At 37.6% G+C, this 15,508-nt stretch overlaps 1 protein-coding gene across 1 annotated transcript; it reads right to left on the bottom strand.

Annotated features, from left to right (window-relative positions):
• Positions 1 to 526: 526 nt before the first annotated feature.
• On the bottom strand, positions 527 to 7,028 carry LOC137192309 (ras-related protein Rab-17-like). Its single transcript, XM_067602896.1, has 5 exons — positions 6,594 to 7,028; positions 5,377 to 5,528; positions 5,158 to 5,283; positions 4,973 to 5,066; positions 527 to 3,443 (listed from the first exon to the last, which is right to left on the bottom strand). The coding sequence occupies exons 1-5, from the start codon at positions 6,769 to 6,771 to the stop codon at positions 3,313 to 3,315; spliced, it is 681 nt and encodes a 226-aa protein (XP_067458997.1). The 5' UTR covers positions 6,772 to 7,028; the 3' UTR covers positions 527 to 3,312.
• Between the last annotated feature and the right edge of the window lie 8,480 nt (positions 7,029 to 15,508).

Here is a 15,508-nt window from a genome sequence, read left to right as displayed (position 1 = left end):
GCAGCTTGGTTCAAATATTTAGTCTGTGTATGTGTGAATGTGTATGAAACAAATTCTCTTCACTGTTTTTCAGCCAAATGGTTGTTTTGGAAAAGGTCTTCCTGGTCTAAAGCCCATCACATGACCTGCAATTTCAACTATATTTCCACTACACCACCAGGGAGACTCTGTAGGGAACACTATGATGTGCAAGGCAAGGTTTATGCAGCCGAAGGCATCAGTAGGCTACTTTTCTTTAGCCTTTATTGCTAACGAGGCTACTCTTACTGTAAAACTGTAAAAGAAGTTCTAAACATCACAAGTTTACACAAAACAAAGATAAGAATGTGTAAAACTTTCTACAGCAAAGGGAAAATGTGTTTCCCTGTCCTTTTACCTTCTTTCAGTTTTTAAGTGTGTATTGTTTAATTATCAGTAAAAACATTTCAAACATACAAACAGTGATCATGAAACTAACTGATTGAACAGCCTTGCTCCAAAATATGATATCACATCATTTTCAATAATCATTTCATACTCAAATACAGACATTTTAACATTTTAATGAAAACATAAAGAATAACAGAATCAATATAGCTTGTACAGGTAAAGGTGTTCAGCCGACAATAAACATGCTAGCAAATGATCTAGTTACAGCTAGCTTGACTACTACATTGTGTCACTGTACATTGCACAGCCTGGTACTGTTCCTTGGCTTGGCTGTCATGCAACTGTTGTGCAGAACATGTAGTAGCCAGTAGATGGCAGCACAAGCAGGATTATTAGCAAGGGTGTAGTTACTCCCCTAAGATTTGTGTTGTCACAATAGAGCATTTCATAACATCTGTACATCAAAAAACTTTCAATTCAATTCAGTCAAGAATGGAGAATGAGTTACTTTACTTTTGCATCTTTTGAATAAGAAATAGACTCCAGTTCTTCATTGTTTTATTTTCACTATGGATTAATTTACAGCTCAACAGTTAAAAATGAAGAAACACATTTGACTGAGTTCACTCAAGAGGTTTGCACATCTGCAAGTTGTGAAACTACAGAACTGAAGGTTGCTTTTTATTCACAAGATTTATGCACTCATAATGACAACCAAATTTTGTTTTACTTCTACTGCACTTCATGTGCTCAGCGTGAGGTGTTCCTTTGTTTCTGAGAGGCATCCAAACCAAACGAGGGCAAGCAGCCTCCCCAGCCGTACAGAAGCTTGGTTTCAATCAGCACTAAAGCCTCTTTTCAGTGACAATTTATTATCTATAAGCTAAGTGATGTTTTAAATCACTGAGCAGGAAAAAGTCCACCTTTTGAGCCATCCAGCAGACAAGCAGATTGTTGTGTGTATGGAGAAAATGAGAATATTGCGCAAAGGGCAAATGATTGACTGCAGGGGATTTAGTCACTTGCACATGGAGCTTCAGCTTCAAACTGTAAGGGAGAAAGTGACACAAGCATTTTCCCTAATGTCAGTGAGGAGATTGTATTTGTATTATTTCATTATTTGTGATAGTGTGTTTTTTTTCCTGCACTGTGAATTTAATCCCATTTCAAAGCACAGCATATTCTTTTATGACACACATTTACAAATCAAAGAAAAAAATCTCTACAGTCATGTAGCAGCAGAACTTATGGCTCTAGACTAGTGTATTCATTCAGCCATAAAACTGTTTTCAGGGCCAGAAACTGTTATGAAATTTAGAACAGCTCAAAATTTTGGAAAAAAAAAACTGGCTGTGTCCAAAGTTCAGAAATACACCTATTGGCACCAAGTAGTTGTTTGCAGTGTCTCCAGCTGTAGCAAGGATTGCTGGATCTGGCCGATGAGGACAGGTGTTGTTTTTTGGCTCTGAACATATTGGCACCCTTAATGTGATGACGAGATTCTGCTGTGCGTAGCCTGTTTGGAGCTGCTTCATTTTTATATTCAATTAGACATTAGCCGCATAATCAGATTGAATTGACTGAATGAATTTTACTTATTCTTGTCACAGTTTGAACAGTAAGAACCTTGCAGAGCTCTTCGGTCAGCTGGTACTGGTCTACCTGTGGTTCCTAAAGTTATCACTAAACAAAGTGAAGCTGCTTTTAGTTTCTATGCTGCTCACACTTGGAGGATATGGCCTAAAGATTCCCATTTTTAAATCTACATTGAAGACACATATGTTTGCTTTTAATTAAATTTGGGAGCTGCACTTCATCATTTTTATCCTTTACGCTGCCATTTGATACTCTTTTACTTTTTATCTAATTTTATGTATTTTACTTTTCTATTACTTTCACTTGCTTCTTTTAGTCTTGTTTTTATTTTTATATTGTTCTTATAATCTTTTGCATGATATAAAGCACTGTGGATTTCCTTGTGTATGAAATGTCTTACATAAATAAAAACTCACCTTAACTTAATAAATTCTGTTTAAATTGCTGAACAAATGAAGGTGGTGAGTCAGAAGTCTGGGACAAAGCAAGCTAAACATATCCTGACTCCAGCTTAATGCTTAATGCACAGACATGAAATTGATATTTAACTATTCCTTTAAAAACAACACTCTCATTGGTTTAGTATACCATAAGTTGGCAGAACTAGACTAAGAGTGACAGCCAGTAAAAACATGAAATATTCAAGACATGTTTTAAAGTTCTTTCTGTACCATAAAAGTTCTCATTTCTACCTCCAAGACAGCAGCATGCAGAATATTGTTGCACGATGGAAACACATCCAAAACTTAGACTGTCATAAATCTGGTTCAATTATTACCTTTTTGAACCTCGACAGGGTCTCTATTGTGCAAAAGGAATTTGGGGAACCACACTCGACTGAACTCTGCCTCTCTGAGGGATTTCTGCTCAAGTGTGATCACACACAGACAGTCACAAGGCAGAAGACACTGAATCAAAGTAATTGGTATCAGTTCGACATCTGGCAAAGACTCCGAGCATTTACAGTCTGCTGGAGGTTGATCCTGAACCCACTGAGGGAAATCAGAACCAGCGAAGATCATCAACAAATGGAGTTAAAAGTAAACTGTAACCCCAAAGCCAAGGACTTATCCTACATGTATGATACTGAATAGCTTAAAGCCTTAATTCTTCTCTGGTAATGAAGTAAAATATCCTGAACATGCATTCATTGGTTGTTCTCTTAAGGATAAAAGCAGTGCTGTGCATTGGATCAGGAATCAAAAAGGCAGATAATTAGATTTAGAATCTGCAAGCCTTTTACAGATTTGAAATGTACCTGCCTTCAGCTGTCTTGTGTAGCTTTAAACTGATTAAGACAGAGAGAAAATGTGACATACATCGATAAAACTGATGGAGTTGTAGAGGTTAGGGCCCAACTTTGCAGCAGGATGCAAAAGGATTGAATGTGTCTTTATGTTGCAGATCCAGAAGCGGTGTCTCCTGCCACTCTGACAGACCTCCCTGCTGCGCTCCAACACACTCGTACACTCTGTGGGCTGAAACATAGCACTGTTAAAGAGGGTCCGACACTCGCAGTTGCATTGCACAGGAACATGCAGACATTTTAGCAGCCAGGAGCTCAAGCGGTAAAAGAGGACTGTCACCTTTTATTTTTGGTGGCATGAACCCACCTCAGACCTCAATGTTTTGCACTTTTCTTACTGCACGTAGATACCTTTAGATTCATGATGATGAAGTGCACTTGATCTGCATGTTGGTATCTACTGCTCTCTTGTGGTAGGTGAGTGGCCCTTCATTGTACTTTTGTGAGTCTGTCAGGCAGATCTCTTCTCAGGCTAAAGCATTTCATTGTGGGCTAAAACACAGACTAGCCTGGGAGGTCATACTAAGTTAATAAATATCCAAGTGCAATTTTCCTATTGTATTTTCTCATAGATATATACATGTTGATAACACATCCAGGCTGTGACTTTGCCATATTGCAGCCGGGTTCTAGCTGCTCTCTGCAGCAGAGAGCTGCGTTTGGATGTTCTAAAGAAAGAAATGCCAAAATCGAGGTTCAAGGAATAATTTTATGGGCGAGTAGTTATTGCACAAGACTCTACTGTCAACAACATATTGAATTCATTATACAGTTATCACTGTAAGCATTGTCAAGTAGCTATTAATCTTTGTTCTGTTCTGTTCTGTTGTGAATTTATGAGTGATGGCAATTTGCAGCTTCCATTTTTTATCATTCTTTATTATTTCATTTGTTGACAGAAACCTTGGATTCAGCCACATGAACACATACTGTAGGAGCCAAACCAGCAACCCTCAAAGAATAAACGTTGCTTTTATTGTTGACTTGACTTATTAGGGCTTCATTTATATTGATCGTGTCTCTTATATGCAAACATGCAGCCAACAAGTCATTTTCCTGCTGTTTACACTGGAACTGCTTTCACAAAATTATGATATAACTTACTTAATTTATGTGAATAGTGAGGGAAATGTCAGTCGGTGAAAATATGAATATCATTCAAACAGAATTGTGAAGCATGTTGACATCCACTGACATTTTTAATAGTTTTAGCTATTCAAAAGTTACTTTATAAGTTATTGAGTCCTTATCCTGTAGTTTTTTTTTAAACATCATAGAAGCCAATTACTGCACAATATAAAAACAGAATATACTTCTAAATTAATTACAAAACATAGGCTCCACTTTAATTTATTATAGCAATATTTGCCTGCTGTTACTTTGCATTAAACAGTATTTTGGTATAAAAACCGTCATTTTTGATCAACAAAGTATTCTGTATTACACATAAATGACTACACATACACTGCAGGAAAAATGACTGATTGACTGATTGATTGATTGATGGATTGATTGATTGATTGATTGACAACTCAGTGAGTTATGATAGATGTAAGAGCGGATAGACCTCTCACTACAAAATACTTGTGGTGACTATGTTGACGCATCAATACAATGACTGACAGCCCCCCGTATGGTATCTGTGTATCTGTGTATATATACATCTATGGTATTTGTTTGTCTCTACACACATTTACTTACCCACAGCTTGCAGCAGCTCACTGATGTGATCCCCTGACAGGGCTGATGTCTCTATGAAGGATAATCCCCTGTCATTGGCTAGATTTTGTCCTTCCTGTGTGATGACAGACAGGAATCAGAACTGCATATATTTATACATATACATATTATTGGGATTGAGGAAGTTTATTCTCTGTGTCTGTTACCTGCACTGAGACTTGCCGATCCTGAGCCAGATCTCCCTTGTTGCCTACCAGCCATATGACAGTAGATCCTGCGGTGTACTGTTTCTCCAGCTCTTTGAGCCACACTTGAGCTCTGATGAATGTTTCCTATGGTGACATTAAGACACAAATATGGCTCATAAACCAGTCAGGAAAAGACAAGATAAGTCTTGATACAAGTCAGTTGTCTGTTTCTTTTACCCTTTTGCTGATATCATAGACCAAGAGTGCAGCTTGGGCTCCTCTGTAGTAAAGTGGGGTGACACTGTGGTATTTTTCCTGCCCTGCTGTGTCCCAAATCTCAAAGCGAAGAGTGACCTCATTCAGATGCACCACCTTGGTCAGGTACGCACCTGGGGAGGGAGCAGACAGCACAGTTCACCAGACGGGGTTCATTCATTCACAGCTGAAACTTCAGATTATTTTAACTGGATCATATTTACAGTTAGCAGGCAATCAGAACATGTGTATGAAATCACACGTTAGATGTAATAGTGCTGTTATCAGTTAGTAGATCAAACAATGATGAATGATGAACATTAAAGGAATAGTTTGACATTTTGGGAAATATGTTTATTCACTTTCTTGTCCAGAGTTAGATGAGAAGGATCACCAAAGTGGCCTTCCATCACCGAAGAAGTATTTCAAAAATGTGTGTGTTCTCTATGTCAGTCAGACTGGGAAACACCTCACTTCTGTCTTCCTGTTAAATCTAACACCTTCAGTTCATTTGAAGTGCAGCTGACTAATACCAAAAAGTTTAATCAAGTCACCCCAATTATCAAACAACTCTACTGGCTACATGTTCAAAGTGATAGAGGAAGTATTTAGATCAGTCAGACCAATACGGCAATGTAAAAATACTTAATTAAAAGTAAAAGTCCTGCATGAAAAAAATGCTCAAATAAAAGTTAATAAGCATTAGCAGCAAAATGTACTTTGTACTATTATTCGGTGTGTGTGTGTGTGTGTGTGTGTGTGTGTGTGTGTGTGTGTGTGTGTGTGTGTGTGTCACTAGCCTGGCTCTGCCAAAGGTCACAACCAGCAACTCTAAAGCTGACTTATCAACATATTATATCTCAATTGTTTAATCCATACAAAGCCAAAGTGTTGTGGTTTTACAGGCGCAAGTCACTATACCCAGCCAGGAAATAACCCCCTGCAAACCCACAGCTTTTCCACTTTTTCGTATGAACTAAACAAGGAACATAATGCTGCTTCCTGTGTTTAACTAAGCTCAACTAATTGTCTCCTGTAGCTTCATGTGCAACACACAAACATGAGGGTGCTATCAATCTTCTCATCTAATTCCTGGCAAAAAAAGCAACTAAGTGCATTTCCCAAAGTTTTGAATTATTACTTCAAGATAAATCTTGTTTTCATTGTTAGTAAATGTTATTCCAGTGTCATGAACTCACAGCCCACAGTCGGTGATGTATTTCTGAACTCATCCTTGCCAAATCGCAGGGCCAAACTTGATTTTCCCACCCCTGAGCTTCCCAGAAGTACCATCTTAACCCTGAGGGTCCGGAATTGTCTTCTCAAAGTGTCACTGTTTAGCTGAGCTCCTCCTGGCGCCCGAAGAGTTTCCCCCATTAAAAGATTCAGTTAAATCCAAACCAGTGAAAGAAAACAGGCAGGCAAGACACAAAAAGTCTAAGAAAGTCCTCACGTCCTGATGCAGGAATCAGTATTGTCCCTGGTAAGAAGCAACAGCTACTCCAAAGTGTTCAGAGGAGATAATGTGTGTCCTTTGTTGAGAGTCTCTGGCTTCACGGTGATTTACAGAAAATAAAAGTAAAAGCAAAGTCCAGTCCTAACTTGTAAAAGGCCAGCATGATTTCACTTCCTTGTGCACACTCACTACTGAGCCATAAAACTTTCCAGCACATTCATTCTCAATCTTTGTGCTGATCAGAACTCATACAGAATGACCACAAGTTTAAATCAGTGGTCATGTTTCCTGATAATGACACTGGGGAAGATTTGTAAGAAACCAAAGAGGAAGATGAGAACTTCTCTGGTTTGGTGTAGTTTCCCCTCTACTCAGCCACATGTCAGATTCAAACAAAGACTCAATTCAGTTTCCTTCTAATACATGAATGTATTCATACATAACATAAAGAAAACAAGTCATTTATGGAAGAGTAACTAGTATATATCATTAGAAATGTACTGTGTCCACTTTGTGTACATATATCCTACAGTAAACTATACTGAGGGATTTTACGTCTGGACTGTTTTCTTCCTGTGTATCATATGACATTACACTGTATCATCACCAGAGGGCAGCATGTGCTTTAATAATAAACTGACAGCCTCACAGTTTAAGAGCATGTGTGTCTGTATTAAATAGATCCTTCGATATTCTTTTGTGATGTTCAAAGAAAAATCAACCAAAAAAAACCAAAACTACAACCGACTCAATAAGAATCACAAATACAAAATGTAATTATTGATTGAATAATACTAACTATATTACTGTATACTCAAAATCATAATTTAACCCTGACTGATGTGTGTCTTGGCATATGCAATCAATAACTTATCGATACCACATTAAAATTAATTTAATGTGTTGGTAGATAATAATATTCTTTCAAAGCATCGTAACATATTGTCTCACAGTTTTAAAATATTAATAAAACAAAAGAACACCAATGCACCATTAGCATTTCACTCCTCACAAATTTGTGCATATTATTTAATGTAATGACAGACATGTAATTCGGCCTTAACTAAATAAAACGTAAAGTGTGTTCTAATAATAGAATCAAAAGTTATTTATATGGTGCCTCTCTGGAAAGATTGCAATTCGAAGTAGTTCACATAGCAATGATTAAAGGATCATTACAAAATACACCATCATAAAACAGTGTATGTTAGGGAATCCCATATTCCCTGATACAATAATTCCACATTAATTTAGATGGAAACTCTAAAAATAACACAATACAAAAACTGTTCAATGAGGTTACACATCAACATGCTGGTATCTACATTGTGATGAGTTCATAGGCAGTAAAAAGCCATTCAAAGTTTGAACACTTGTCTATCTCTTTAAGAAACATAGGGCTGTTTTTAGAGCTCCGTGGTCATCATTAAAAATAGCAGAGGGGAGTGAGAGAGTGCGATAGCCCATGCGGGAGCTGTGGTTTCTGTCTGAAACTGAACCCCTGAACATGTATGGAGTCCCTGTCCAGAGGTTGATGCTGCATTCAAGTGCTGCGTGTAAACGCCTGAGACTTAGTGCCTTAGCTAGAGTCTGAAATATTGTGGTGGGAAAACTTTCTGAGGGTGTGATTTAGAAGTTAAGAGAAGCAGATAACACTCATTCATTTACTCCTCTTTCCTTGCAGTATAAAACAAAATATGTGCAACTGTCATGTAGCTACAGGCAGTGGTGGAGGAAGTATTCAGATCCTTTACTTAAGTAAAAGTACCAATAAGCAATGTAAAAATACTCCAAAAATCTGCATGAATAATACTACATAAGTAAAAATACATTACATACGAATACAAGTAAGTGCAAGTATTATGAGCTTGATGTAGTTAAAGTATTGCAGTAAAAGTAGTGGTTTGGTCCCTCTGACTGATATATTATTATATATGACATCATTAGATTATTAATAGTGAAGCATCAGTGTTAGAGCAGCATGTTACTGTTGTAGCTGCTGGAGGTGGAGCTAGTTTACACTACTTTATATACAGTTAGCTAGTTTAGTCCACTGGTTCCCAACCTAGGGGTTGAGATCATTAATGGGAGAAGAGGGAAGAAAAAACAAAGTTCTGATACACAAATCTGTTTTCAGTTTTTGGACTTTTTCTCTAATCTTTGATTTTTGCTGAAATATTGGATCATTTGAACATTTATTGAAATGAAAGCATGTGAGAAGTTTAGAGGGAAAAATCACTATTTGGTGGAGCTGTTAACAACTCATAGACATGTGAAATGTGACCCCGACTACACACTGCTTTTTGTAAGACGTCAAGAGACAAAAAGTTTGGAAACCACTGGTTTCATCTTTAACAATGTGTTGTATTTTAAAAGCTTGTTATATTATCCATTGTGTCAAATCTTCATCTGAAAAGTAACTAAAGCTGTCAAATAAATGTAGTGGAGTAGAAAGTACAATATTTCCCTCTGAAATGTAGTGAAGTAGAAGTATAAAGTAACATCAAATGGAAATACTCAAGTAAAGTACAAGTACCTAAAGATTCTACTTCAGTACAGTACTTGACTAAATGTACTTAGTTACTTTCCACCACTGGCTACAGGCTAAAGGACATTTTAAGACTACAAAGAACAGCAGATGGTAGCATGTGGTGTTGTAAAATTTAGACTTGTAAATAGATCTATTTTAGTTATTACTTGACTCATTTCCTGTAGAAACCACACTAAAAAAGTTCCCACAGCCACTGACTTTTGTGATTAAAATAAATGTAACTGTCAAAAGCTATAAAAAAAAAAATATGCAAGATAAAGTCAGGATGTAGTAAATAAAGTGTAGTTGGCATTTAATACAACACACACAATACAGCAAAAACAACTTTTACCTTTCAACGTAAAGATTTCCTCCCACTAACATTACTTTTATTAAGGTACCATATGATTTTTTTTTGCTTTTATATTGTCAATAGCCTATAACAGGGGTCAGCAATTAGGTTCAACCATGGGCCAGATTTTTTCAGCACTGTTTATTTGGGGGCAGATTACAAGCTCATATTTACTGGGATTTAGGCTACATGTGCCTTGTGTTTACATTGTTACCTTCCATGGATTTATGAAGAGTCATGTAAGAGATTTGATGCAATTTATAAAAGGGAAAACTTCAGCTTCGTTTAGGGGACAAATGTTTTTTTATTTGCCTACCACTGGCCTATAACCTGTGATACTATTGTAAGGAGTGTGCAACATACAGGGGGTCTCAGGGGTCTGGGACTCCTTAACTGACAGCTTGGACCCCCTGAAAATCTCAAAATGAAATTTTAAGGGGTATGTTCTCAAGAATGGGCCTCATCATTTCCAATTTATCTACACAGTAAGGTTTATTTCTATATAACCATCGAAATCTTTGATTGTTTTCATAATAACACAATAAATAATATATATTGCAGTTGAAGCATTTACAGCATGTGAATGCTACTGAATGCATATTTACATGTCCCATAAAAAATGTGACATGTGAACATGTACTAATTCATACTATATACAAATTAAAAGTCCTTTATTTAGAATCAGAATCAGAAACAGGTTTATTGCTATGTAGTAATAGTATTTGTCTTAGTGTTGTGGTGCATAATAGTCAAAAATATACACAAAATTAAGTAATCCTCAATAATATAAAAAAGAAAGAATTTACAATACGAAAATATGTTAAATATATTCTAACTGAGAATAGCTGCTACAGGTTTAATATTTAAATTGATGAATTCATCTCCAAGAAAAAAAAAGTCGTTAAAAATCCTTAAAGGCATACTATGCAGGATTTTTTGGTGTTTTGCTGCATCACTGGATTTTGTGTGAATGCAGAGCTTCATCCATTCCGCTGTGGCCTCTCTGGTCTGTGTGTGTGTAGCTCAGCCCCGCCCTTGTTCAAGCAGACACACATACCTGAGGCTCTTTATACGTCCATGACACAGAGAGCAGAGAACAGAGCGGAGCAAAAGAGAGAGACGGAGATAAGAGAGTCCCAGCCTTACACCCTGTTATTGGCTGTGGCCTACACACCCACAGAAACATCCTGAAACACAGCAAAATAATAAGAAAATACAGGCAGAGGGCAGGGTCTCTGTAGATAGATACACCACCACCCACATCTAGTGGGTCATTGTGATGATTGAGAGGGATTACTTTTGTAAATCCTGCATAATATACTTTTAAACAGTCCTTCAATCACAGAACAAACAAATAGACCAATAAATAAACGTGCTTGTTCTTGTATCTTTAGGCTTTAGGCACTTTTTGGATCTAGTGGCTGATGTATGCCTTCCCGTCTGTACCGCCCACCGTCCCGGGACTCCCCCACTGTCCCATGGTATTCCACGCACTGATTGAAATCCATATATCCGACATCCCGTGAAGGCGGCATGATTGAGTACAGGCTTTGAAGTTCGTCAGTGTGACAGGTTCGACTCTGTTACTGTGACTCCGTCAGTTGGTGGAGTTACACTGCTGCTATTCAACACCAGAGCAGTTCAAGACGTTTTTACAGGGTTTAGTTAAAGTTAATATTGTTTTTTTTTTTATTCATAGTTCAGTGTTTGTTTAATTTCCGGGGATTAACAAACGCAGTGGACGGTTGTGAGTGAATTTGCCAGTAAACGCGTCAGAAACACACGTGCTCGCTGGCAGATTGAGACATTTGCGTCGTTTCAGAAACACAGGAAGAAGTGTGAAGACGGATGTATGACAATGAGCCATGCTGTGAGACTCACCAGCCACGGGTTTATTTCATCTCCTCGTCTGTGAATCTACATCTCAGCGACACATGAGAGCCACTAACTACAGCTCTGTGTGGATTATTCGGTGCACAGTTGGACCACAAGTGTGAGTTTATTGACATTTGAGTGTTTGATTAAAAAACATGGGGACCCAGGGCACAGGACGGAAAAGATCCACCAAGAAGGAGAGGTCGACGGCAGAGGACGATGCCCTAAATCTGATAGCGAGAGAGGTGAGTGGAGAATTTGTATGCTGTGTAAAAACTCATGGACTGGTCTTCCTCCTCAGCTCTGTGTATCATACAATGGTTGAGAGTAACTAAGTACTCAAGTACTACACTTAAGTATAATTTTGGGGTACTTGTACTTTACTTGAGTATTTCTATTTTATGCTTAATTTTTTATGCTTAACACTTCCACTCCACTACATTTCAGAGGGAAATATTGTACTTTCTACTCCACTACATTTATTTGACAGCTTTAGTTACTTTTCAGGTGAATATTTGACACAATGGATAATATAACAAGCTTTTAAAATACAACACATTGTTAAAGATTAAAGGTGCAGTGTGTAGGATTTAGTGGCATCTAGTGATGAGGAATACCCCTCCACTTAACTATGTAAGAGAACCTACGGTGGCCGCGAAACTCACGAAAAACGCTAAAAGCCCTCTCCAGCGCTAGTGTTTGGTTTGTCTATTCTGGGCTACTGTAGAAACATGGCGGCGCAACATGGCAGGCTCCGTGGATGAGGACCCACTCCTTATGTAGATATAAAGGGGTCATTCTAAGGTAACGAAAACACAACGATTTTTATTTTCAGGTGATTATACACTAATTAAAACATATAAATATTATATTCCATTTCTAGCAAGTTCTGCTAGATGCCACCAAATTCTACATACTGGACCTTTAAACCAGTGGTTTCCAACCTTTTTGGCTTTTGACGTCTTACAAAAAGCAGTGTGTAGTCGGGGTCACATTTCACATGTCTATGAGTTGTTAACAGCTCCACCAAATAGTGATTTTTCCCTCTAAACTTCTCACATGGTTTGATTTCAGTAATTGTTCAAATGATCCAATATTTCACCAAAAATCAAAGATTGGAGAAAAAGTCCAAAAACTGAAGACCAATTAGTGTATCAGAACTTTGTTTTTTCTTCTTTCCTCTCCCATTAATCATCTCACAACCCCTCAGATTTATCTGGTGACCCTTTGGAGGGACCTAACCCCCAGGTTGGGAACCACTGGACTACATTTTGCTGCAATACTTTTGTGGTTTTTCTTAAGTAAAGGGTCTGAATACTTCTTCCACCACTGGTAATATTTGACCCCAAAACCTACATACTGGCAGATGTGCTTCTTCACAGTTTGCCTTTATAGCTTTTGTTGTTAGAGACAATTTCTGATATTCATTGACTTCAAGTTTCCTGCTTTCATGTCTCGAATCATAATTTATCCACAGTTTTGTGTTTTGATGAAAAAGGAAGGTGCTCAGAATTTATGACTATGTAAACTTCAAAACTTCATCACTGCCATGGAATGATCATTAACAATGAGTCATTGATAGGTTACACCAAAGTACACTATTAAGTTTAAGATTAACTTCCTGCAGCCTTCCTGGCAGCAAAAATGGTTTCAGTTAATGTCTATACAGTATAAAAATTGACAATAATTAAACATAGTCTGCTGCTGTACTTCAGAAAATTAATCGACAATTTGATAATTGTTGAAGCCATTTTCAAACAGTAATGGCAAATAATCATAGGTTCCAGCTCCTTAAATGGTATAATTTATGGCTTACTTGTACTATATGATGGTAAACTGAATATCTTTGGGTTTTGGACTGTTAGCCGACAAAGTAAGATATCAGAACACATCATCTTGGACTCTTGGAACTTGTGTCTTGCATTTTCCACAATTTTATGACATTTAATAGACCTAACTATTTATGATTAATCAAGAAATGAATTGATAATGAAAATAACCGTTAGTTACAGCCCAACTGGTTATATATAAACTCTTCCTGGTTGATGCATTTAATACAAAAGCGTAAGAGTATCGTTATAAGTGACAATTACACAGAATAAACACAGTTATTGCTGTCAAGTCATCTGTTTTTATGTGGTTTAGTATCACAAATCACAAACATGACTCAAGGGAAAAGACAATCTGCTTTACAAGATAAGACGTCCTCTATTCTAAAGGAAAAAACTCCCCCCAAAAAAGTCATTTCACAGTGAAAGAAATGGAAGAAACCTCAAGAGGAGCAACAGAGGAGTTATCTGTCTGTCAGGACAGACAGACAGGAAATAGCTGTTGTGTGTACAGAGTGGTGCAAAATAGCAAAATGACAATATGGAAAAATCATACAATACACAATTTTTATTTGATGAGTGAAAATATGATAAATTGAAAAAGAATAGTCCTTTAAATTAAGTAGGAGCTGATTACTATTAGTTGTAGATGGTGTAAATAAAATATAATTGGTGTAGATGTGATGACCCAGCTGGATAATAACCTAAACTGATGTATCAGTCAAAAAAACTGTATATTAAAGGTGCTAAAACATTTCTATAATGTAATTTTTGCACTTCCACATTATATTGTTTACTGTTCTTTCCAGAAATATCTATCTGTGTTTTTAAACTGCATGAAACACTCTGCAGCAGCAGCTCTTGTAAATGTGACCTGCAGCTGATTTTAAAAAGGTTTACTGAACTTAATAAAAAGCCTTTCATGTGCTAACCTGCAGGAATGGTCGTGCTACCCCTCAATAATGCAGGACTGGAGTTGTTGGCAGCAATTGTTTCTAACAGGTGCTGGTGTCGTGTTTTGACACGTTTACACTGTTTCCAGCTTTCTAATCTCTTTATTATAATGAGACTAGTGGAGGATAAATTGATGTTTTGTGGTAGGAATAATGTCTAGTGTGTCTTCAGGACTTAAGTCGCTGTGTTTGAAGTGTGAAGCCTTGCAAGCTTTTGTGTTGTGCAATTGAGGTGTGAAAAACAGGCTGAAAATCAATATTTATGAGTTTTATTTCAAAGGAAAATACCAACCATCTACAACACGATGCAAAAACCTGACATTTAATGATAGGAAGCAGCACTGTGCATCTGTCTCTGAGGATGTAATCATTTATATTTATGTTATATGGACAGGAACATAAAGTGTGCCATTTATTTCCTGTTGAGAATGTATTTTTTAAAATGAAAGGATGATGATCCTGCTGCCAAATTTAAGAACATAAAACCTGAACTCTGCCATTGTAGCCATCGCCCTGATTCAGGGCCGCTGCGACAAAGTAGAGAGGAAGTTGGGTCTGTGCTAACCCAACCCCGGATGTTTCAGCAAATTTGCATGTCACTCTTAACTGACAAACACACTCACACACTATAGTCATCATTTCCCTAGCTGTGAGTGGCCCTTGTGCCAGTGCCAAACCCTACACAGATTGACTGTTATCTTCCCTGCACTGCTTAGCTGACTATTTACACTGCAGTAGTGTGTCTGAGGTTGCACATTCCTGTTGCTGGTAATCGTTTCTTGTTGAACTATCTGCAGTCTACTTGCAGTGGCAAGAATGTCGACGGCTGAGGTTTTGAGGAGACGAGGAGTTTGACCTGCACAGTCATTCAGTCAACAGCAGCAGCAGCAGCAGAGACACACAACATCCAAACAGGAGACTCTCTTCGATGAGTGAATCCTCATCTGTTTCTTGTGGTAGTTAGGCACAATTCCAACAACAAGACCGTCATTGTGGCCTGCTTTCTGTCACATCATGTCTGTTCACCAAAGAGAAAGTCTGTTCCTTTAAGTAGCAGAGGGGTCAAGTCCCTCACTGGCACTCTTCTGACAGGATGGTATGTCAGCCCTGATGAGTTGG

The sequence above is a fragment of the Thunnus thynnus genome, chromosome 11, assembly GCF_963924715.1.
Source record: "Thunnus thynnus chromosome 11, fThuThy2.1, whole genome shotgun sequence".
NCBI lineage: Eukaryota > Metazoa > Chordata > Actinopteri > Scombriformes > Scombridae > Thunnus > Thunnus thynnus.
The sequence above is the reverse complement of the archived record's forward strand: the minus strand, read 5'-3'. Positions and strand labels throughout refer to the sequence as shown.

What these genes read in the sequence shown, in the direction of transcription:
- LOC137192309 (XM_067602896.1), bottom strand. Translation starts at nt 6,771, where the DNA reads ATGGGGGAAACTCTTCGGGCGCCAGGAGGAGCTCAGCTAAACAGTGAC. An exon ending in TCTATGATATCAGCAAAAGG is followed by an intron (nt 5,284 to 5,376) that starts GTAAAAGAAACA and finishes ATGTCACCATAG; the next exon opens with GAAACATTCATCAGAGCTCA. An exon ending in TGAGCTGCTGCAAGCTGTGG is followed by an intron (nt 3,444 to 4,972) that starts GTAAGTAAATGT and finishes GCTATGTTTCAG; the next exon opens with CCCACAGAGTGTACGAGTGT.